Source organism: Corvus hawaiiensis, chromosome 3 (assembly GCF_020740725.1).
Source record: "Corvus hawaiiensis isolate bCorHaw1 chromosome 3, bCorHaw1.pri.cur, whole genome shotgun sequence".
In the NCBI taxonomy this organism is placed as follows: Eukaryota; Metazoa; Chordata; class Aves; order Passeriformes; family Corvidae; genus Corvus; species Corvus hawaiiensis.
Window position 1 is genome coordinate 27,247,607 of NC_063215.1, and position 24,100 is coordinate 27,271,706.

At 39.8% G+C, this 24,100-nt stretch overlaps 1 protein-coding gene across 17 annotated transcripts in view; it reads right to left on the bottom strand.

Moving 5' to 3' along the window:
* The window catches only part of KHDRBS2 (KH RNA binding domain containing, signal transduction associated 2), a 344,845-nt gene extending 321,279 nt beyond the window's left edge, over nt 1-23,566 (bottom strand). For 16 of the 17 annotated variants that reach the window (XR_007202175.1, XR_007202174.1, XR_007202172.1 and 13 more), the window contains exon 1: nt 23,398-23,566. Coding sequence is in view for 1 of the 17 variants with exons in the window: in XM_048296678.1 (XP_048152635.1) it covers nt 23,398-23,488 (91 nt within the window). In the remaining 16 variants the exon portion in view is untranslated. The remainder of the gene's footprint in view (nt 1-23,397) is intronic. The other variant, XR_007202179.1, reaches the window with a different exon arrangement.
* Between the last annotated feature and the right edge of the window lie 534 nt (nt 23,567-24,100).

The window sequence follows — 24,100 nt, forward strand, 5'->3', positions numbered from 1 at the left end:
CATGTATGCATATGTGTATAACTACATGGAGTGTGTGCAGATATATATATACACACATATATAGTTATACCACCAATACAAGCTTCCATAAAATGAAAGACTGATAATTACTTTCTGAAAGATTAGGGCATTAATGAAAACAAAAAGGAAAGCATATGTAATAATAGCCAATCTTGAACTACTGTGTTGCAAATGAGATCATCCACATCAAAATATACTCTCAAAGCTGTTTGTTCAGTACAGTATCATGGTAGTTTTCACATGCGCAATTTAAAGATCAGGCTTAAAAATGGGATTGATTCCTTCTTAGAAAACATGAAGCTCATGCTCAGACCTTATTTTCATGAGTGCTTGATAAGCTAAGGGACACATACTTAGAGGTAGCATTCCAGCATTTTTTTGGTTGGTTGCTTGCTTTGTTGCCTCACTGGTGTCTCTCTGGCCTATTGACGTAAGAGAAAGTGGCTTGGAGCAGAGGCGAAGTGCCTCTGCAGGTCCTGGCAGATTAGGAAATAGTGGCCTTCTCTGGCAGCCATTCCTGGAAATGCTAGCTGGGGGAAAGTGAGCTGAACCAGCACAAAAGAGAAACGAGCTGGCAGTTTCCCCTCCAAGCGAACTAATATATATGTGACTCCTGGGGAGGAACTATTTAGGAGCAAAGAGCTACAGTATCTGCATAGTTATGCCAAGATGCCACCGCTCACTGGAAGCAGATTCTACAATTTTTGCTGGTGACTGGCTGCTGAACTACACTAGTTTATACCATCTGCTGTGATACCTTTATACAGAACTGCTTTACTGGGGCGTTTTTGGGAGCTGTTTGGCTAACTATTTTTTCTCAATTTTTTATAGTTTTTTGTATCCCCACACTACTTCCAGAAAAAAAATGGGGGAAAAATAAAATAAAAAAATAATTGGCTTGCTTAAGAAACCTTAAGTGTGGGAAAACCAGCAATAACTGACCATGTGGAGAACACACACTGACAAACCCCTCCTGTGTACAAGCAGTATAGAACTGAATGTCTGCATCGGTTAAGTTCTGGCGACAGAGTTAGAAATGAGAAGGGAAACCTTCTCTGGCATTGAGAAGCAGGTGGAAAAGAGGAAAGTATTATCTGTTTTATCTGTTTGGGTTATTTTCATAATACTAATTTTCATAAGTCATCACTACTCTCAAAATTTTAGAACAAATGTGCTTGTAGGTATATTTGGGTAGAAAAATCATTTAAAATCAATACCTCATCTATGTTAGTCCAATACTATAGTTTTTCTTCTCCTTTATACTGGAGTTTGGTGTTTTAAAACACATGAAGGATGACACCTTAGAAGCATATAACTATCAAAACCAAATAATTCACAGGTATATTTTTGTTCTTACAAAGTCAATTTAGATTTAATAGCAATGAATTTCAGAAATGGTGCTATTCACTGCTTTTTACCATAAACCAAGTCACACTTTTAGATTAAGCTGGAATTAAAGGAAACATTTCTACTAAGTACATTTCTGACTAGCACAAAGGGACATTAAAGACAATAACAGGTAACATCAAGAAACCCAGAGTTCCTTTTTTCTTGCAGCCTTTGTTAAAAAAAAAATATGATTAACACAGCAAGGTAGTCTTAAAATGTGAAACATCTTGGAATAGTTTTGGGTTAAATACTACCTAGATCAATCAGATTTTAGTTCTCAGGCTGGTTGAACATAATAGAATTTATACTAATTTCATATAGGTAAGACATGGCACAAAGCTCAAGCAAACAATCCTGACTAAAATAGTACTTGCTTAACATAAGGCAGATTCCTTCTGTGGCATGGCCCCGGAGCTGTGTATCAGTTGGGATTCTAGTCAGGATGAACGTCCTTGTACTTCTTCAGCTGTCAGAAGGGCCTCTGCCATTGGGGCCAAAGAGATTTCCAACTGCTTTGTCGCACCTAGCAACAAAGCAAGAGGAAAAACGAGAAAAGGAAGGCAAGGAGACAGAAGGAGGCAGAAGTCTTTGCCGAAGAAAAAGGATCAGGAGACATCACTGTAAGTGACTTGGAAAACTGGCTGAGATAATGCTAATACTGCTAGTAAGTATATTTGAAAACTCAAGATTTTTGAAAATTTCAAAAGACTGGAAAGGCTAAAATACTACCAAGATTCAATGGAAGAAAAGGAAATAATAAGAAATTCAGACAAAATTATAAATTATTAGTAGAAATTAATAAAGTATCTCTAAACATTAGGAAGATACCAAATAACTGGTAACTCAGAGTAACTACAAATCATGGCGTATCTCCTTTTGCAACAAATTTCTAAAGACCTCTAAAAATACTTCAGCTTTTTAAACCAAGTTATCGTCTAGATGACAAATGCTCATTTCCATTGAACATAAAAATCCTTCTTGCACCAGTACTCTAGAAGGACTATGGTTTGTCATGCTTTCAGCAGGATGTCTGGGAAGATGTTAGCAAAATACATTCCTTCTATTAAAACTGTAGATAATTTTTTCAACTGGTAAAACCCAAGGAGCAGTTTACCAAAACTGAATTTAGAACAATGCATCAAAAATGAGTCAAAACACGTAAGAAGAGCTAAGAATTAATTTTGTTTACTGTGTAAGAGTTCTGTCAATAATACCCAGATTTTAGGATGAAATTGCATGCACACCAGAACTTTTAGGCAGCCCATCAAGCTTCAGAACCACACTTAAATTTGAAAGAAGACTGCACAGTCGGAAAATAAAATTGAAAGATTCATACTTTCAAATTCTTTTTTTTTCCTAATTCCTTACCATTTAACCTCAGAATTGTAATTTTCCACTGTTTTGGTGGACTTAGAGATGATCTAATGGGAATTTTTCAGGCTGAAAATCAAACAGAGCTTTACTAGTACAGTTTGTAGAACATAAAACTGACATTTGACTTATTCAAAATGCAATTATCTTTTGGACTACCAAGAATATACCAGCTTAATAAAAGCTCAGGTTAAGGAGCCCGTATTTATTAGCATCATTGAGATAATTGCATTTGACTTTCTTTGCTGGCTGTAAGAACTTTCAGTAGCAATTTTATTATCTGACCTAAATGTTTAAGTGTTAAGCAAAACATGACTCAGGCAAGTGGCACTTTAAACACTTCCTGCAGCCCATCATGCCTGAAGAGACAATAATACGTTTTTCAAATGAAACTCTAGAGATGAAATGCTGGCCTGATTCCTGCAAGGAAGAACTCCAAGGTAAAGAAGTCAAGACACTGTTAGGGAAAAAAATAACAAGAAACTGAATATGAAGAGTGTTGGGGTTTTAGGAGTTCTCCTTTTTTTTTTTTTTTTTTTTTCTGTAAAAGGAATTTTCCCCATACGTGCTGCTACGGGGACAAATTGCTGGGTACTTAAGAAAAACAGAAGACCTAGCCATTGAGGGAGGGGTACATCTGGCTACTCTTTTGTTTCACCTGGGTGTGTGGACAGTCAGCTCCCAGCATTTGGATGGAGAGGGAGGCTGTTTTGTCGGCTGCTTTTCCTTCTGCCAGAGAAACCCCGGGATCTCAAGCCCGCCTTCCCTGCCCCGCTGGGAGCCGGGCCCGCGGCCACCCTGCCCCCGCCGTTGCTTTGAGCCTTCGCTACGTTGTAGCCCTGCTCGCCCTGCCTGCCCAGACCTGCGGGGGTTCCCACAGCAGCTCCGCAGTTTGGATACATCTCGTCTGCCACCCGGGATTTGTGCTCGTCCCTGCCGTTCCAGCCTGCTGTTCCTGAGGGTCTGGCCGGACACGGGGATCGGCTGCCCAGCGGTTTGTGAAGCCTTTGTCCCATCCCTTCCCGGGATCCCAGGGCACCGGTGCCGCGTGCTCCCCGAGCTCGCTCCGGAGCGCCCCCTGCAGCCGCGGGGGAACCATCGCACCTGCCCTGCTCACCGGGAGCCGCCAGCGCCCCTGCCGGCTGCGAGCGGAACTGCACCCGAGGGGAAAGGGCCTGACAGCCGAGAAGGCTGGGACTGGGTTTGTGATTGTTTGCTGTTACTGCCAGAGTTATTGCTGTTTGTTTGACCGGTTATACACATATAGATATATAATTGTAAAGAACTGTTATTCCTATAACCCATATCTTTGCCTGAAAGCCCCTTGATTTCAAAATTATAATAACTCGGAGGGAAGAGGGGTCACATCTGCCATTCCAAGGGAGGCTCCTGCCTTCCTTAGCAGACAGACACCTGTCTTTCCAACCAAGACAAAGAGTCATATGCCAAACAGGAGCAGGCACCCAGTTGGCAAATATTATCATCAATAGAGATTAATGCAACTCCAACCTGCATTAGTTGTAATACAAAACTATTTTCCAAGCTGCTGCACTAGGTTAATATTTAGCATTGCTGAACCTGGCGACAGAGTTGCGGTGTCAAATGAATAGAATTCAACAACACTAATCTCATTCTAAGCAGAAAATTATATGCTGAGGGATAGCAGAGATCCCACAAAGCAGGCATCCACAATGTGTAGTCACCAAACTGGGGCACCCCTCACTTCTGTAGCATGGCTTATTATCTGAGCAGGAAAAACAAGCTGCAGCCACTCCGTGTTTGGGTTCTTGGTAGAGCTTACACCATTCCCTTTCTGCATCCACCCACATGTATTAGCATGAGAGTCCTAAATCACATGTGTTAGAGGCAGTAATGCTTTATTTGGTCTGAAGACTTGCAGTAGTCCACATTCACCCCACAAGTAATGAACACCGTCTTTAGAGTGCACAGTGGAACACAGGTCTCTTGGAATTTAATCTCCAAGATGCTGGCCCAGAACAGCCTTGCAATTTTTCTCATCTCATTTCACTCATTTTGCTTTTGTGATGCTTACAAAGTCCCAAACTCAGCTGCCCAACATTTCTGCACACTCTTGTTAACAAGAAACAACTTTACAGTGCTGCAATAGCAGAATTTTATTAGTAGGTATCCCATTTTAATCTGTTTACTCTTTGAGCAAGTATGTTGTCTGTGAATCTTCCATACTCTCTTACCAAAAGGTTAATGTTCTGCTTGTCTTTTGCTTACTGCTTACCTTTCATTCCACAACAACAGTGAACCAATGTAATGCTGTGTTACCTTGCTTCCCAAGCAAAGAGAAAGCCGTATATACCCTACAGCAACCACAATATCAGACAGCCTTTAACTGATATAAACACACTGATGAAAACTTTTTTCAACTTAAACAAAAAAGCGAGTCACTTGCAGGTTCTATTTCACGATTAGACCAGATACTGTATAAAAAAGGAGAACTACAAAAAAGTACGGTAACACAACCAACAAAGCTACTGAAGAGTAGAAGAAATTACAATGCAGGAAATCAAGTGCTAACAAAATAATACATTTCAAAGGAGGCTGCTAGCTGCATCCAGACAACTGGACTGAAATGGATGAGCTGTGGTGGGTCGACCACCAATGCTGCTCTATCACTGTCCTCTGCAGCTGGACAGCGAGAGAAAATGCAGCAAAAGGATCCTGCGTTAAGATATGGGAAGGGAGGGATCACTCACTAGCTACTGTCACCAGCAAAACATACTTGATTTGGGGAAATTAACTGTATTTATTACCAATTAAATCAGAGCAGAATAATGAAAAATAAAATCAAATCTTAAAAACATCTCCCCCGCTACCTCTCCCTTCCTCCCAGTCTTAATTTTTGTTGAGGAATCCATTCAGTGCTGGTATCTTGGCGAGCTGCTGCAGTGGGAGTCACAGGTTAAGCTCTGGGAGCCTGATGCAAGAGGCTGGGAATTGCCAACCCTGTGCACAACCAAGGGCCTGGGGACCTGTGGCCCAGCCTGGCGACTGGACATCTGAAGACATGGCAGGAGCCAAGGGTTCCAGACTCTCCTGTGCTTAGACTGTGGGAGGATAAAAGCCCAGGGCATCCTTTGTTCAGGGTCCCTCCTCAGAGGCACCAACTTGAGCTGTATTTTTTTTTTTTGCTACTGGACCAAGATTAAATTATTTTAAGGATCAGTTCATCTGAGACTCTGCTGTGGGAAAGCTGGGGTCGAGCCAGCTCGGAAGCCTGGTGTGACTGTGAGTGTGGGGATGTAGCTGTGAAGGGGCCTCTGTCCCAGCTCAGGTGTGCAAGTGTGGCTGACAGAGGGGCTCCTGGAGGGACAATTAGGGAAGTTTTTTCAACACTTTACTCCTGATTCTCTCCCTCATCCCCCCATCGGAGGTGCCAGGCATTGAGGCTGGTTCATCACACATTGATTCTGTCACTTCTTCCTCTTCAGGGGAAGGACTCCTCACACACTTCCCTTGTTCCAACATGGGGTCCCTCCCATGAGGGACAGTCCTCCACGAACTTTCCTAAAGTGAGTTCTTCCCATAAGCTCCAGTTCTTATAAACTGCTCCAGCATGGGTCCCTTCCGTCTTGTAGTTTCCAGTGCATTACACTACAATACACATGTAACCACCTTCTTGCTTCTGTGACTTTACTGAAACCCTGTTTTTGTCCTTAGACTTTGCTGCTGCAAAATCTTTTGTAGTCTTATGATTGCAAACAGCCATATGAGGATCCCTCCTTCCCTATTCCTCAACTTTCTCACCTGCTCTCACTTTTTCTCTTGCAATTTATTCCAGCTACATGCTGTATTGTTTTTATTTCCTTCAGGCTTGTACTCTTACACTAGTTTCCTTTCCAGTTATTTCAACCTTAATTCTCTAGCTTGTCTCCTATCTCTCTCACATCAGCTCCTCTATTATCCCAACCTTTACTAGCTGTTTAAGGATAACTCAGGCAATGGCCAATCAAGAGGTCTGAGGTTTTGTAGATTTTTTTCTTTAAATAGTGTTTGTTCACACAATTCAATTCACATGGACTTACTTGCTCTTCAGGGAATTCATTCAACTAAGCTCTGGTGCCTTTGACACATGCTGGTTTCCTCTGCTCAAAGACTTTTGTTTCCTAGAAAGCAAACTAATAATACCCAGCCCAGCATTCTCCCTTCTTTTCCTACTGTCCTTCCAATCCATTATCAGTTTTCTTTGCTGCAACCCTGTAATAACTCGAATATATCAGAGTGTGTTTAACCTGAAAAAACAAAGGATGCTGTTTTTTAAAAAGTGCATTTGATAAACATGCATGTTGTTACCATTACCTCATCTCTGAAAATATAAGCAAGACGAATGATGAAAAGAATGAGTAAGATACATGTTTTACAACTTAATGTGTTTGACATTTGCTGAAATCAGAATAGCATGTGTGGGTACACAAAAGATAGAATAAAATCTGAAGGGGGCAGAAGCAGCTTGCTGTTTAAGAAACAAAGAAAAGCCTAGAAGATGACAGTGTTGTTGTAAGAGGTACATTAAGAACAACTGGATTATTTTGCAAAACAAAGAACAGTGCAATCTAGATCCTGTTGTTAGGGCAGGAAGGCCTTCCTATCCAGGCCAGGATACGCTGGTTATTGGTTGGTACACTTGCAGAGATAATCAAGTAAACTTCTAAATACATTAACTGAGAGAAAGGATGGGGAAATCATAGGTTCAATACTTAATTACAGAAGACCAAAGGTTACCAAAGCAAACAAACCTGTTAGAGATGGCACTGGAAAGCACACTCATGGATATATGTCCACAGGGAAGAGACAACTAAACCGAAACTTTGAATGAGCAGGTAATATGAACAGTAACAACTGAATAGGAGGCATCTCCAGGACAGAATCCAAGACTTGCTGATGGCATTCACAGGCAACTGTGTTTAGCAGTAATCAGTTTCCTGACAAACCACAAATTATAAAAACATTAATATGTACTACCACCGTATACTGATATAGCACCTCACACCTACATCCTAGAGCTTGTAAACCAAGTGCAACAATGGCATCACATGACATAGGACAATTCAGGAAAGGGAAAGCACAAAAATTATGGAAAAGAATGACAAAAAGATAAGTGAACATTAATTAAGAACTTCTAGGTGCAGGATCCTCACTATACGGTAGAAAAAAACTGAGCGACTTATTATGCACATATATATACACAGTAAACAGTAGATACTACGACTATGCACCCCCCCCCCCCCCCCCATCCTCTATGTATCTTAAGCAACAGGCTTCCATCCATACTGTTCTGGGGAAGAAAGCACAAGAGGGCTTTTGTACCCAACAGGACCACTGAGTGAAGAACCATGGAAGAGATGACACCCAGAAAAGATGGTTAGTGGGCATGGGTTATTCAACCACTTCAAATGAAGCAATACCAACAACCAAAGAAATTACGTATTTTAGTCTCTAAAGAAAACTTCTTTTGTTCATTAGCAGTAATTATTCCTCAAACATGTCTTGCCAAATTTTCTCAAAAAGGCATGTGCTGCATCATCTCTCAGTCTGAAGTTCATGCAATTTACTAACACCATAGGATTACTTCTGAAGTACCACACAGAAATAACAGACTTGAACACGAGTTATACCTCAATTCAGGCACAAAAAAACAATCTGAAAAGTTAACTTTGAACATCAATACCCATGTTTTCTAATGACTGGTTGCTTGTAAAGTTGTAGGAAACAGGTGAAAAGATATCCGTTTAGGAATGAACAAAAAAGGACATCAAAGACTGAACTTTTTTCCCCCGCAGTTGTCAGGTATTTTTCTTAAAGTGATAGCAATAATGTTATGATAGCTGAGATTAGCTGGCACCTGAAAACTCTTTTTTAAAGGTCTCCAATAAATTGTTACTGTAAAATGGTACTATTTTTCTTTCAGAATAACTCTCACAGTAAGATCATTATCTCAGCAGTACTGAGACTTGCCTCTGGACCAAATATCCCTTCCCAGTCCCTGTACCTCAGGCTATAAGCACTTAAATCATGAGAGATGGGGAAGTTATAGAACTCAGAGGTCACAAGCTTATGGCCTTTATACTACTCAGCATTCAAATGAGGGACTAAACTCCTGAGGGCCTTTTGTCAGGCAGATGAAAAACCACCCTATGGACTACTATAGGCAACAGAGATGTCTCACAGGTTATGAGACAGTTTTACCTTAGTTCACTCACTTATTCAATGGAAAGAAATGGATTGTGAGTTGCTGTCTGGACTGAAAGCTCCTAGGACAAACAAAGGGCCCCACTGAAATTTGTAATGATTGAAATTATACACTCCAATATTGAATAATGGACAAAGATAGTGTTAAAAAGTATCCAAAACTTCATGTCTTGGCAAGTGATCAGCTCAAAAACACGTTAGTCTTTCAAAATCTAAAACCACTTTGATATCAATAGCAGCATCATACACAAAGTGAAGCTGAAGGCAGAAGCAATACAATGAATGTACTTTCAACAGCTTCAGAGTTATGAGAACTTGCTTTTATTAAGCAGTATTATGTTAATTAGCAAATATTTTTAAGTTATAAACCATAATAGAAGAATTTTCCAATGTAGGGATAGGATAACACTATTAATACAATTTTTGTTAAGCTTTGGGAAAGGTTTTGATGCTGTCCTCTGTCTCTACCTGCTGGTAGAGATCCCAGAAGCCACCTGTGCAATAGAATTAGGAGTCAAGAATATATTTTTGGACTCCACTGCAAAAATGTGTCATTCTCAATCAAGAAGCAAAAAGAAAAAACTTGCCCCAAATCCTCAATTTACTTCCTTTCATTTACACATCCATGAAACATTTATGCTCAGGAAATCAACAAAATATTCTCAAAGCAAAAACCCACAACAGTGAAGTGTGGTCCAATTTATTTCTCCTGGCAAATTGTATTGTGAACTAGCAAAGTTCAGCCTGAACAGAATCCTCCCCAACAAAGCTGCTGGTTATGAAAAGAGTTACTTGGAACAGCAGTTGAGCATATATCAGATATTTAGCTTTGGCATCTAGACTTAATTTTTGCCACAGTCTTTCTTCATGCACAAGCCCCACATATGCAGCCAAAATGTCCAATCATAACCTTCTTGCTTACTGCAGAGACACCTAACAAGTTTGACATAACACACACTTAATAATGAGGTTTTCACTGATTTTCCTCCTCAGGAATTTTAGTGGCGTGTTTTAGAAAAGGTTAATTTTTTCTGTGTTACTTTTACCAGAAAGCTTCCAATTTTCTTATCTGTGCCTTCTGTTCTAAGCTAAGCAACATCTGAACTCATTATTTTTATTTGACATTTATTACCTTCTTAAATACTGTCATCCTTAATTCCACCACTACTAGACTCTGATAGAACTAAGCACTTTCAACCGTGCAAGAATATCAAACAATTTTGAAATAGGTTCCTTGCCATAAAATATCAGTAACAGCTCCCAAAACCCATCTCCAGAAGCTTCTGACATTTTTAATAGTTTTTATTTAACCCAAGCAAAGGTAAGAAAACATGAAGCTACTAAAACTAAATTTCAGTTTTATTTTTCTACCCTGTTTAAATGAAGATTGACAGTTGTAGAGCAATGTGAACAATACCTACGGACAAAGAGAGAAACTGAAATTCAAATCCAGGGAAGATGCTCAGGGCAAAAAAAAAAATCAAACCTGTTTGAAGACTCAGTATTAGGTTTCAATGAAACAGCCTGAATTTGACACTTTAATAAATCCATCCACTTAGGATTGTAGCTAGAAAAAGGTGCCCTATAAAGAAGCCAAACCTCACATTCAAGGAGCTTGGAAGTTAAATAAAAAGATCTCACATGGAACTCACATGCTGCAGCAAACAACAACCCAAGGTACCCATTACGTCCCAGGAAGATCCACTTTTATAGGGCTGAAGACAATAACATTTAGATAAATTAAACAAATCCCCAGTGATTTGGAACATTCCTCAAAAGAGTTGGAGAGCTGAGTTACGACTCAAGAAACAAATGGAGGATGTTCAAATGCAGGACAAAGATTAACACAATAAATTGAACAGAGAGCACTGTAAGAAAAAAATAACTAAGCTGTGTGTCCCGCAAGACAAACGGAAAGACACCAAAGTGCCTCGGGATAGTGAACAGTGTAACAAAATCCCATCCCACCTGGCCATCTGAAGCAACCAGTGGTGACCGCTCCTGTCTAAACTACACAACAAGCAACTCTAAATATGGAGTAAAAAGAAAATAAATTATTTAGTAAAACAATCTCCATTTTCTATGTATTCTAGAATAAGCATGACCAAAACAGCCACATGGCGTCTTGGAGAGTACTGAAACAGGCCCCCTGCAGCAGTTTAAAAGCCAACAGCTTCTGTATTTTGATTATAATGAAAACGAACTGCCACCATACGTTAACAGCACTCAATAAGAGAGACAAATATCAGAGTAGATGTTCTTATCTGAGGTAAAAGTGACCAGAAATCAGTATGGAAAGATATGGCAGTCACAATTCCTCAGAAACTGAGGAAAAACAGAGTCGAGCAAAACCCATAAATAATGTGGTTTCACATAAAACAGGAACTCCTACTGCCAGTGTTGCTAAGGAGAAGAACAATTATCTAAAGATGGCTAGCACAATAAATTTTCACCTGCTATATTTAAGGTAAAACATGAAGGCCAAGCACTTTATGGACTCTGGGCAAAACCTTGGGTAGAAAACAAAAATTTTGTTCCAGTTCCCAAGATCGCAATTTCTAAAAATATGCTAGAAGGCATGACCATGACTGCAGATTATGAAACGTCCATTAAAATTTATCAAACCAATATTTGCACTGAGGAAACCACTAAGGCTTGTAGCCTGTGTCAAAATCAAACAGAAGGAAAACACTCATCATTGTCATAAGAAAAATATGTCTCTGGAATGCTATGGGCAAAATTTTTATTATGTTGGTTGGGAAAGTGGGAAAGGCACAAGAGAAATCAAACCCTAAAGCTGTAAGACTGTTGTGGTTGGTTTTTTTCCTAGATGAATGTTCTCTCCCTTTCCTAAAATAACCTAATGAGAAGATGCTATGCATAATATAATCCTGCATATCAATTTTATTAGTTTATTAATCTGCTGTATATGACATAAGATGTTCTGTAGTAGTCCATAGTTCAGTGTTTTTTTGATATATATGGAAGTATGGCTTAAGATGGATTTCAAATAGTCAGTATCCCCAACTTAAAAATGTGAAAAAATAATGTTAAAAGTATGCCTTAAAATGGTTCTGGAGTTTGATTCTGAACCACTCTTAAAGAATGGTACAAATCATGAAGAAAATGTCAACAAAAATTCACACTGCCTGAAACTAATGCAGAAAATTATCTCCCAGCATATTAATTTATATAAGGAAAGTGACCAAATTTATATAAAGAGAAGTGACCAAACACCAAAGTCTGACTGGAAATGCCAGATGTACTCGGTATTTCATTTAAGTCAAACTGCTGAAGTCCATCCTTGAGCCCCAGTTCTGGTCTTCATCCAGCTGCATGCCAGGTCAAGCCTACAACACAGCAAAGCTTCTCTCTATCAGGAATCCTGGTTTTCTTGAGAAACAGAAGCATGGGAGATGGTTGGGGTTAGAGGGAAGAGAGTAGCACTGTACTCCAACAAGCGGGCTGCCCTGTACAACCAGAGGAAATCAGACTATGGTGCTCACCCTGAACTACACCTGCCCCACAAACAAGATGCAAGCAGCACATCAATGCACAATGCAATGCACATGCCAATGCAAGCAACAGGAAGACAAACATTTCACCTCGAATTTCAGTTAGGTCACACATTTTGTGCCTCTGACAGCTACAATAGAGTCTGCTGCAGGGGTAATAACTTTATCATATCTTGCATGGCATTGTATCTTTTCCTAATTTTCACTTCACTTTTTCATTTTAAACCAGTGTATGGACCTGAATTACCCTTTACTGAGTAATATCACAAGTGCTAAAGGTGCCCAGAAAAGCCTTCCAATAAATAAATTGTAACATAGCCTTCCAGTGTCTTACAAAATGTGTATATATATTTTTAAATCACATATTTATTAAGATGGGAAACTTAACGTCAATTCAAACTTAAATGACCCAATTTGAGTCATTCAATTGCTGTCTTTTACCATGAAAGCCAGTAAGATGCAAAATCCAACATTATAGCAAAACAATTTTACCTCAGAATTACCAATCAAGACTACTTCTTTAATCCACTGCTTCATGCAATCTTTTTACTATTTGTTGTTCAAAGTTGTTTTTATCCTCTCCAAACATTTTGTTTCAGTTTATGGATAGCACAGCAGTGAGTTTACAAAACACAGGACAATTGGCTGCAAATCAGTGCTCACATCACTGTGAGAGCTGCTGCTCTCTAATCTCCTGCAGACTCCACAATTGAACACTTCCTCAATATAATCTTGGCACATCTGAACTCTCTTCTGTGCAATTCCATAAGGCTGAATAAAATGTCCACCACCATAATCTCATCTTTGGCCCGAGAACTTAGTGAGTTGTAGCTGATACAAATAAAAGTCCAAGTTCAGAGCTCCTAACACTAGTACGCTCCATTCCAACGTTTAAAGATTGTTATGAAAAGGAAGAAGGGAACTCCATATCTAAAACTTCAATCTGTTCAATCTTAGAATCCTACCTTTTAAAATAAAAAGCATAAGTAAATTATCAACTGGCTAACCACAGTGTTCCAAAAGGACTGTAAATATTACTAACATGGAAGATCTCAGTTGTTGTTTAGTATAAAATTGGGAGAATCACTGCAAAATAGATTGTTGTGTTTAATTACTGAATAATTTAACACATATATATGGATCACAGACACCTACACAGTGTGTCTCTGAACACATGAAATACAACAGTATCAAAACTATGTAATTCTTAACAGAAGCTTTTCAGAAAGAGTTGAATTTAATTTTATTTTTCTTAGATAAACCAACAGCATTTTCAAATGCTTATTATACTACTTTTATCTATCCATTTTAACAGAATAGAACTTAACTAAAAGCTTCCAGAAGTCCTCATTAAATGCTGAATATTTTGTGCTTTCATCAGTTGCTTAGACCTAAGGTAACTGAATATTTTTCACCTGTTGAATTTGTATTTTCTTCGCTTATTTCATTTTCTTCTTTATGTCTGTTTCTCAACTGATACTCCCTTTTCTACTTCCCCTACAATCTTCCCATTATTTTGGTCTCCTTTTTATACATTTCCTCCATTTTCTCTTCCCTTTCCCCCATTCTTCCTTCTAACTCCTTTTTCACCATTAAAAAAAACCCCAACCTCTAAATAAAGGCTGTGAGAAGGGACAGAGTTGAAACATCAAGAACCAGAAAGTTGCTGGCAAAAATTCATAGCAGCTTCTAATTATTTTATATTTGTCTTCAAATCAGGACATCTTAAGTGTTTGGATGGATGCAGAATCACATCAAGTTCCTGCTTTGTGTCAAAACCAAGCTGCTCCATTTCCACTTTATGCTGAAAACATCTCCTTCCACTTCTACCATAAGAAGCACTTGGACAGCTTACAGTACAAACATTCCTTTAAAAAAGCATTGTAATCAAAATATTTCTAGCAAAAACTTAGTCCTGTCGTCCCCCTTGCAACTGACATATCATTTCAGATTATTCATACGTTTTGGAGTAGCAAGAGACTTTTCGTGCTGAACAGATGGTTTGTGTGTTTTAACAAGCTGGTACTGCACGAACATCTTCTTGTCATGCAGCTCAACTGTATATCCAGGCTAGTCTTCAGAAAAAGAAGAGTAACAAAATAGGTAACACAAACACCTGTTTTCCCACGTTCACTGCTGACCTTGGATCCCTTTTACACAGATGAGTAAAACCCTTCTTACAGACTTATGCACAACCTGATCTGTTGGTGTTCACACTAAACCATTTGCAGCAAGAAAAAACCAACCACTTCTGTAACAGCAGCAACAGCATCTGGACAACCCCTAACAAATCAAAGAGAATCAGAACATTCTGCAATATTGTATTTACAAAGACAGAATGATCTTGTTAAATAGGATCAGGAAAAGGAGTCCATGCAATATAAGAACCAAGTGTGGAGGATTACCCACCAATGGCTTTTGAGCATAGTAATAAACTGATATCATTCATATATTTACTTGGATCTACAAGTATGAGGAAGATGTTATTTCAAATTTTACAGTGGGCTAAATCCTACTACTTTGCATACATGTATTAGTGAAATAATTGCAAATCTGTATCTGTGCAAACGCTAAAGCTATTAGATAGCTCTACAGACCTATGGAGACACCAGGATAATAAGCATCATTTACCAAAACTAATGCTCCATTTGCTTGCTGAACAGCTGTCTGAAGACAGGAAGGGGAAAGGTCTCTTGGAATTTATTTTATCAGTCCTTTATTTGCCCTTCAAACAACAAAAGAAGAGACAGTAATTCACTTAAATTTGGTGCTGCTCCTTTCAGGAGAATTGAAGAGAAATCAGTTTTAGTTAAAATGGGAAAGTGAGGGAACTAGCTCCATTGCTGCAGCAAATCAGTGTGGTCCTAAGTATTTAGGAAGAACAAAGTCTCACTCTTGCCCCAGCTAGAGCTCACACTGACCTCAGAGCAACCCCTGACAACACCAAAAGGTTCTTTCCACAATCTCAAAAAAGACAAAATGCAACAAACAAGTTCGCTTAGAAATATTTATAAAAATCAGCAATATCAGCGTACATTAGCAGAAACACAGACATAAAAATTTACACTGTGAGAGGTAAGTTAACTTAATTTTTCAATACCCAAAAGCCATTTTAAAGCACACACACAGTCCCTGATTTCATGGCAAGTTCTCTAACTTCAGGTATTTGAAAGAGATCTTTGAAACATACACTTAAATCCCAGGGAATATTAAACTAGGGGATTTGTTTTCTTTCTCCAGTGCTCAAACCTCTTAGAAAAACTATTTTTCCTTGATTTGCAGCACTGCTCTTTGGAAGTTGACTGATTATGAGCCAGGGGCTTTGATCCCTACTTTTGCTTTTGCTGAAGACACACCTGCCTTTACCAGTTAGTGAAGCTAAAATGCTTCTACTATGAAACAAGTAGAAGTCTTTTTTTCCAGATCCAAAGCAGAGCAAAAAGGTGGAATGCAGGTTTTAATAAATCTAGACTAGCATGCAGTATTGCTTTTTCTAATAGTTACACTGATTGCCAGAATTCAAATTATTTTATTCATCAAAAGCTTTTGACTTTTTTTACATCTATCAGTGTAACCTTTACAGCAAGAGATAGATGCTAGAGTATCTGATGAGCACTTCAGCAGGTGCAGAGAAATTCTAAAACAGCAGTGACCTGCCCTGTGTCTTTCAGCCTTTGCATCATACTAACCCAAGAACAGTAAACAGGAATGCCCAGTGCAAGCAGAGCATTTGAAGTTTTTAAGATGTCTTTGGTTATATCATATGCAGCCATGTATGACAATCAAAAATTTTTACCATCTTAATTAAGTGTGGATGATCTTCAATATTGCCATATTAGCATTATTAGAAGTCCTGCTTGTTAATTTTTTCAGTATTGAAACTAAAAAATTCTCTTTTAAAAGTAAAGGTTGTGAAGTCAGGAACAGGCATACATTATTTCAGGAGGGGTTTTTTGGGGGGGTGGGGGAGTTGGGGGTTTTTAATCTGCTGAAAGTCTTGAATAATTCTTCTAGTTTTTATTAGTTTCAGCCCTTTTAGGATAAAGAAAGAGCTGTACTCATTTCCAGCAGAATTCTAATTAAAATATGACAGGATTTACAGAGGGCTGTAATAACCAGGATTATTTTTGCCTGCAAATGTAAAAAAGAAAAATTTTGTACTAAAAATAATAAGAATAATACACATTTCCTATTTCATGTCGAGATCTCAAATATTAGAATGAAATTCAGCATCAGTCTACATCTTACAGACGGGAGTTTTAGAATGTGTTCATTGAAGGTATATTGTACAAGCCAAAACTCCAGGTACTAAGCACATCAGATCTTTACACAATTACTAAGGTTTTCCATTTTTCTGGTCAGACTGCACAATCTTACTTGTTTACACAGCCAAAGATTAAACTGCAGCATCAGTAAAGTTTCATACTTTATACACTTGATTTTAAAAACTGTCTGCTTCCTTGCTTATTCTGATGTAGTGCACTGATTCCCACCCAAGGACTGAAAAATGCAAGGTGAAGAAAAGATGAACACACACCTTCACAGTGCTTAGCAGGATCCACCTGCAAACCAGCCTTTTTCTTCCTTATTGTGTACGCTTTCTTAACACCTCAAATCCTTACGAAAACACTCTTCCTACTATTTATTCTCAAAGTATTTTAAAGACAAATGTATATTCTAAAATCAGTGACAACACTGAATTTTCCTTCACATTCAGCAGTCTGTTGGAGAAAAGAGATTTAAATCGAAACAGTTAAAAACTGCATGTTTTTGAAAAGGCACTCTTACCCCGAACTGAGGTGCCAGGTGACTGCAGAGACCCTGCCGATCCAGAAAACAACTGTTTCATATAAGCAGCATGTGTAGCCTACAGTACAGCTGCAAGGCACAGGAAGGTGTAATGTATTCCCATTTTAAGAAAACTTGGAGAGGAACTACCAAACAGCAGCTGCATTTATGCCTTCTAAAGTAAGGCCCAAGATATCTCACACTTTGATCTTGAAACCGGTGTCCTTGTGTCATGAAGGAACTGTTTAACTCTCATGGCACTGCTTTGGTGGGCTAGGCAGATGTTTTACCTTTATTAGAAGACTCATGCATGGGTCACTGCTGATAATATCAGATTTGATAGACAACTAAATAGCCCAGCATGGTCCAGCAAATCTGGTTGTCAGTATATACTGTCTGCATATTGCCTAAATGTGAGAAGTATACATCCAATGAGAAGAATTTTATTTATCTGTTGGACCAGACTAACCCTCTCCCAGAAGGTGCCAGGATATGAAGATCTATTTTGGCATGTGGAGCCCAATCATGCCACCTCCTGGTTAGGAATGGCCACTCCATTCTACACATTACACAGGTGTTCAGTGCCTAGGAAGTTAACAGTTGACTGGAATTTTCTACTCAGCTTTCCAGGTATTCTGCCTTCTCTTGGTACTAACTAAAAATAATAGCAATTTTCCAAATTCTTGAATTTAAAAATGTCTACTTTGAGGTATAGAGGAAGAGATTGACAGTTATAGCAGTTGTACCCTGAATGTATATATATACACCAAGGAGACTAAATATGACATACATTTACTTAAAGAATTCCCAGGACAAGTAAAAAATACTCTTCTCCTTCAAGGAAAACACTCATGTTGCTAAAAAACCAGCACTTGGTTGATGAGGCTCTGGCCATCCAGATAAGCCTCAGCAAATGCCTTTGACCTTCCCTTGAACAGTTGGCACTAAATTCTGCTATTTGCAGAACTGCAACTTTAGCAGCTCCACTGATTCAAACAGCACTCTTTAAAGAGCAAAGCACCTTTTATTTTAAACCAGGGTATCAGAATCTAACCTTCAATTACTGCACTCATTGTTGCCTCTTTGCAAAACAATTTACTGTGTTTCAAAGTACATGTTTTCTAAGATCACAGATCAAATAGTCCTAAGTTGCTTCAGATGTCTGAAAGAGAATTTTGTTATTTTTATTTTTTAAAATCACATCGATAATTTCTTTTTTCTCTCCTCTGAAGTAAGCCTGCCTTTTATGACTAAAACGCTGGGGTCAATATAAACATAACAGTTGCCTTGTTATACTCATTCTAACATTTGTAGTATTTTGTTTTCCATAAATCTGGTTATCACTTGGGCTTCATCTCCATTACACTGCAAGGCAAAAGTATTACTAGAGTTATGAACACAACATGGTGTCATACCACGACAAAAAAATTCAGCTTTAAAACAACAAAAACCAAAACTCAGTTCTAATACCTGCAGTATATTCTATCAATTTTCATGATTACAAACCTATTCGCTATACCAGTCAGTCGATTATATTTGTATTACAAGGACTGCCTGATAGCCCACTAATGGCAACAGAAAAATTCCCATTAACTTTAGTTAACTGTGAACCAAGTCCATAATGCCTAGCACATCACTACTTTATAGAAATCGTAAGTATCTTGTATTCATCTAGAGTTCGCACTTTTTATTGAAAAGGCTCCAAATGATCAATAAAAATCTAGTTTCTAATGAAACCAAGATACTTAAAATACATGCTCTGAATATCAGCATGCTTCCTGAGACAAGCTACCAGGAATTTACAGCGCATTTCTTGAGACAGCAAAGCAAACAATGATTAATACCAACTATTTTGTGAATACAGATTTCTTCTCACCTGATGTAAACATCAGGAAAAAAAGAAACAATAAGCAGAATAGTGACCACTTACAGATTAATATTAATGCATGAATTTATGCTAACATTTTACATTAATCTTACTTTAGTCCAAAGGCTTGTTGAGACAAGTAAACTCATACATTTGCAAGCATATTTTCACAAGTAGTTTTCAATGAAAAAAATTATAAAAATTAGAAAGTATCAGAGGCCTGGTTTTAGCAGGTCATATGCTTCATCAACAGCCTTTCACATCTAGGGCTAAGGATATGGTTGTTATATTCTGTATTTCCAAGACAAATAATTTTCATATAGCAACCTAATTATCATCCCAGGTTTTTAACACAAACACACATTCATGAACTAAAGCTGCATTCCTATATGAAAAGAAAATCAATCTCCAGTAATCCAAAGAAACCCCAAACCCACACATACCAGTATATTAGTTGAAATCCTGAATATAAGACAGAATGAATTTGCATTATGTCAACAGCTTTCTACTAGCTGTAACAACTACTGCAGGCTTGTATGAAAGACTGTACTAATGCTCACGAAGTGCAAAGGCTAATCTTTTGAATAATCATGTCCCATCCTACAAGAAGCCTGTATGGGGATGATAGCTGAGCTATATGAATCTAATTTACACCACTTGGAGGTTTAACAAACTCATGCTATGCCACATGGAATGATCTAGGGACTTAACTCAAGATTAAACTTAAAGGCCTGATTCTCATTGCCTTCAGAATGCGAGCTGGAATTCTGAGGTCAATTGCACTGTCATTATAGAGAGAGAAATTAGCTACCTCATTACCCAAGTAATGCTGATATTTCCATTGGGAGAGATGCTCTTACTTTGGCCAGCTCTTTCCAATAGGTCTTTTTCCATTATGTTTATATTACAAAACACGGAGCTGGCTTTAAGAATACACTATGCAAGATATTCCAAAGCTACACATATATAAATAAACACACACACACACACACATATACACACACACATACATAATTTGCTTGACCCCAAAAATATATAGACAATTAGCTGACACTTTAGCCTATTAAATATAATGCTGATATAAAACCAGTTTTGAACTACCAAACAGCTCCAGCTGGTTGTATCTTTTTATGTCATCCACACCTTCACAGCTAAAGTCACACACTTATTTTTATCTTCATAATCACAGACATCTTACACAAAGCAACAAATATTTACATACATGCAAAAGTAATACATACAAGCAGCTCATTTTCTTCCATGGTAGGAAGCAGTACCAGAACAGAGAGGCTCTCAGTTCTCCCCAGAGCTCTAGAGTGTGCTGCATTATAAGCGTAAGTTGGGTACAAAAGGCACTGCTCAAAAACTGCTCTTCACTTTTGACATTTTTTATCTGACCAAGCATTACCCGACCTCATACATTCATCAGGACATCTCTTGACTAGAAGCAGAACAATCTTACCTGAGAAAAGAACTACTGGTAACCAGTTTACAATAAAATAGTTTAAAACTATACATGAAACAGGGACACTCTTCCAGCTCTTGTAACAACCTAGTACACAAAATAGTTCACTTGATACAGAAAAGCCCTTTACAACAGATGGAAATTAGCCTATTCTTTAGAGTTCAACTACCTATTGTAATTAAAAGGTATTAAATTTTCATTACTGACTGGATTATATTATCAGAATACAGATGTTCAGTGCATTTTGCAGAAGTTTGAAAAAACTTAGGCTGAGGAAAGCATCATCAGCCACTCACAAGTTCTTCTAATAGATGACTTACAAATGACTTTTCCATTTCTAATAGTGCAACAATCATGTAGGATCTACTTCTATATGAAACAGGTAATGACCCATGGGGAAATAAAGTATCTTCTGATTAAGGCACTCGATTAGCCATTTAGAGACTAGGTTCATTGTCAGAATCCACCAGATTCCCTCAGTGATTTTTAAAGAAATTGGTTTTTGCCTCCACATCTTGTATCTATCTAAGCAGCACTAGTACCTTTTTACTCACTTTTCTTTATGTTGCTTGCTAAGTACGCAAATTCTCTGCCATAGGAAACGTCCCTTTTCTGGGGGTTTCACCACACCCAGGTAAGGACTAAGTGATTTCTAGTCATCCCTCACTGGTGAGGGATGAATAGCTACTGATTCAAGTATACATCTGACACAGGTCAACCTGTAGGACACAGACCTACATCTTAAAAACATAAGCAATTGTTGGTTTTAATATTGGTTAAGTACACCAAAACACACAAACAAAAAAGAACAGAAAAGAACAGAAATCCAGAGCCTCAAAACAATGTTACATCATGGATATAATTCACTAGAAATTATTCACTGCTACAGAGATCCATGCGCCACCATCCCATTTTCTTCTGGCACCCAAAAAAAAAAAATTCTGCCAATTTTATAAATTTCTATTTACATCCAGCAGCAGTGCATTAATTCTCATTTTCTTAAGTAGTTACACTCTTACCTTGGTCAAGTGTTTTAACAGTCATCATATGTTAGACTCTAGAACAAATCTCTCGAAAGCTTGACAGATGGTGTTTTGAAGGATAATGCCAGGTACCTGGTGTGAATCTGACATTAGCATTCTCTCAGACAACTCACCTTCATCTTTTAAAAAATTCAGTGAAATAATACATAGTCCTCTTTATGCTAAGAAGGAATAAGAAAACTATTCACTTTTTCAATCACACAGTTGCTCAAAATGCAACTTCTGCATGAACTTGATGCCTAAAAAAATTTTTATTTTCCTTTTTTTTTACTTTTCTTTGCATACTTCTGGTTTTGTCCTTCCTGCAATGCTCTCCTTTCCCAGGCACGCACGCACACTCTCAGTGGATACTTCCCCCCCCCTGGGAAAAGATCGAATTGCAAGGTGCAAAAAATATATTCCTCTAAGAAATAAGGACTTTGTTTATGGTATGATTATTAGAAAAACAACTGTAAAAAGCAGCATGGCTGCCTCTTTAGCAGCAAGGCAGCGATGACAAAAGGGTAATTCATGGGTCTGTATTCCTACCTAAATTCAGTATGAATTTCAGAGCTATCAAACAGAAGCACTCCAACAAAACCTGGACTCAGTATCTTCACTCACAATCAATAGTACATTAGGGAAAGACAATATAAAAACTGCTGACAGAGGAAAAACACGTATGGCTTAGCATGGTAAGTTTGAATTAGTTATGATTTTCCTTAAGTCATAAACAGAACTTGAGAAATTATTTGCCACCTCTGAATCTGAGTTCATTTGAATATGTGACTCTCAAGGGCCTGACCATATATTTCTTTGCTTTAGTCTCATTTAAGAGCTTGATAGGTTGTCTTGATTTATGCATCATTCTTTACTACTTCTTCTCAACATTAGGTTCCAACTTTAACATGTTTTTTTAAAAAGACTATTATAAATCTAAGAAGAAAAACCTGTGTAAGAGGAACTTAATGGATTACACTTCGGCAAAAGTTGAAATTCCGTGCCACGAGGCCTTCACTCAACCACTAGATTGAGCAGTTATTAAAACAGAGACTAAATTATAAACTTTGTAAAAAAACCTCTAGCTGAGGTCCAACTAAACCTGCAGTCCAACTAAAGCATGGAAAGCAGGTCCAATTACACTGAGTAACAAAATGTATAACCAGTGTATTCTGATCCCCGCACAAAACCAAGAGGAAATCATCATGTCCTGGATGAAATTGTCATGAAACTGGTAAGCCACATCCAATCAATGTCTGACATCGCGCAGTCGACTAACACAGCGTCGCATTAACGGCATAATAGTAATACCATATAAACCTTATTACTTCAGCGTGGAAAACAGGATATAACGAGCGTAATGAGACGCCAGCATCGGTCTTTGTGTAAGTGAGCCCGGGAACCAGGGGAGCGCTTCCCGCAGAGGCGAACCAGCCGCGGCAGAGCCGGCGCACGACGAGCGAGCGCGGGCGGCGGGGAGCAGGGCGCTCGCTGCTGCTGCCGCCGGGAGCTGCCGCCGGACGGGTCCCCCGGCGCGGGCTCCGGGTCGGCTCCGGGCGCCCGAGCCCCCGAACGGCCGCCGCCCCCGCCCCCGCGCGGCCAGGTCCCGCCTCGGGCCGCTCCACCGCCCGCCCGCCTGCCCGGAGACCCGAGGTCGCCCCGTGTCGCCCCGCCGGGGCCGCCGAGCGCCGACCCCGAAAAGCGCCCCGGCCGGGGGAGCGCGGAGCGGAGCCTCACCATCTTCCAGGAGGCGCATCGCGTGAACAAAGCAGGGATCCAGGCTGTCCTTCTCGGCCATCAGCTCGGGCAGGTACTTGTCCTGCTCCATCGCCGCGGGCACGCCGGGCGGGCTGCGCGGGATCTCGGCTCGCCGCTCCGCGCCCTCGGCCGCCCGCTCGCCGGTGGCCGCGCCGGGGCCGCCCCGCAGGTGCCGCCGCCCCTCCCGCGGCGGGCGCTGCCCCGGCCCCGCCTCCGCCTTCCCCTCGCGCCGCGCGGGGGCGGCCACGTGCGCGGGTCGCCGCGCGCCGCTGCTCGCGCGCCTTCACCCCCACGCGCCGCTTCCTCCCGCCACTGAGCGACCCTCGGCCACCGCCGGCCTTAAGTAGGGAGGCGGAGCCAGCCGGGCCGCGCCCCCGCCGCTCCCATTGGCGGATACGCCCCGCCGGGCGGGAGACTCGCCGCGCCATTGGCTGTCGCCGGGCGGGAGGGCCGCAGGCGGGGCCGGGCCGGGCCGCGGGGCGTGCGTGCAGGTGTGTGCGCGCGCGCCCCTGTCTGTCTGTCCGTCTGTCTGTCTGTGTGCGTCTGTGTCGTGGTTTACCGCTGACATTCCCTAATTTATTGCTCCCACTAAAAAACCGCTGCCACTCGCTCCCCCCACCCTTTTTCCCCTTCTCCGTGGCAGGCTACAGAGGAGAATTGGAGGAATCGAAGGTAAAGATCA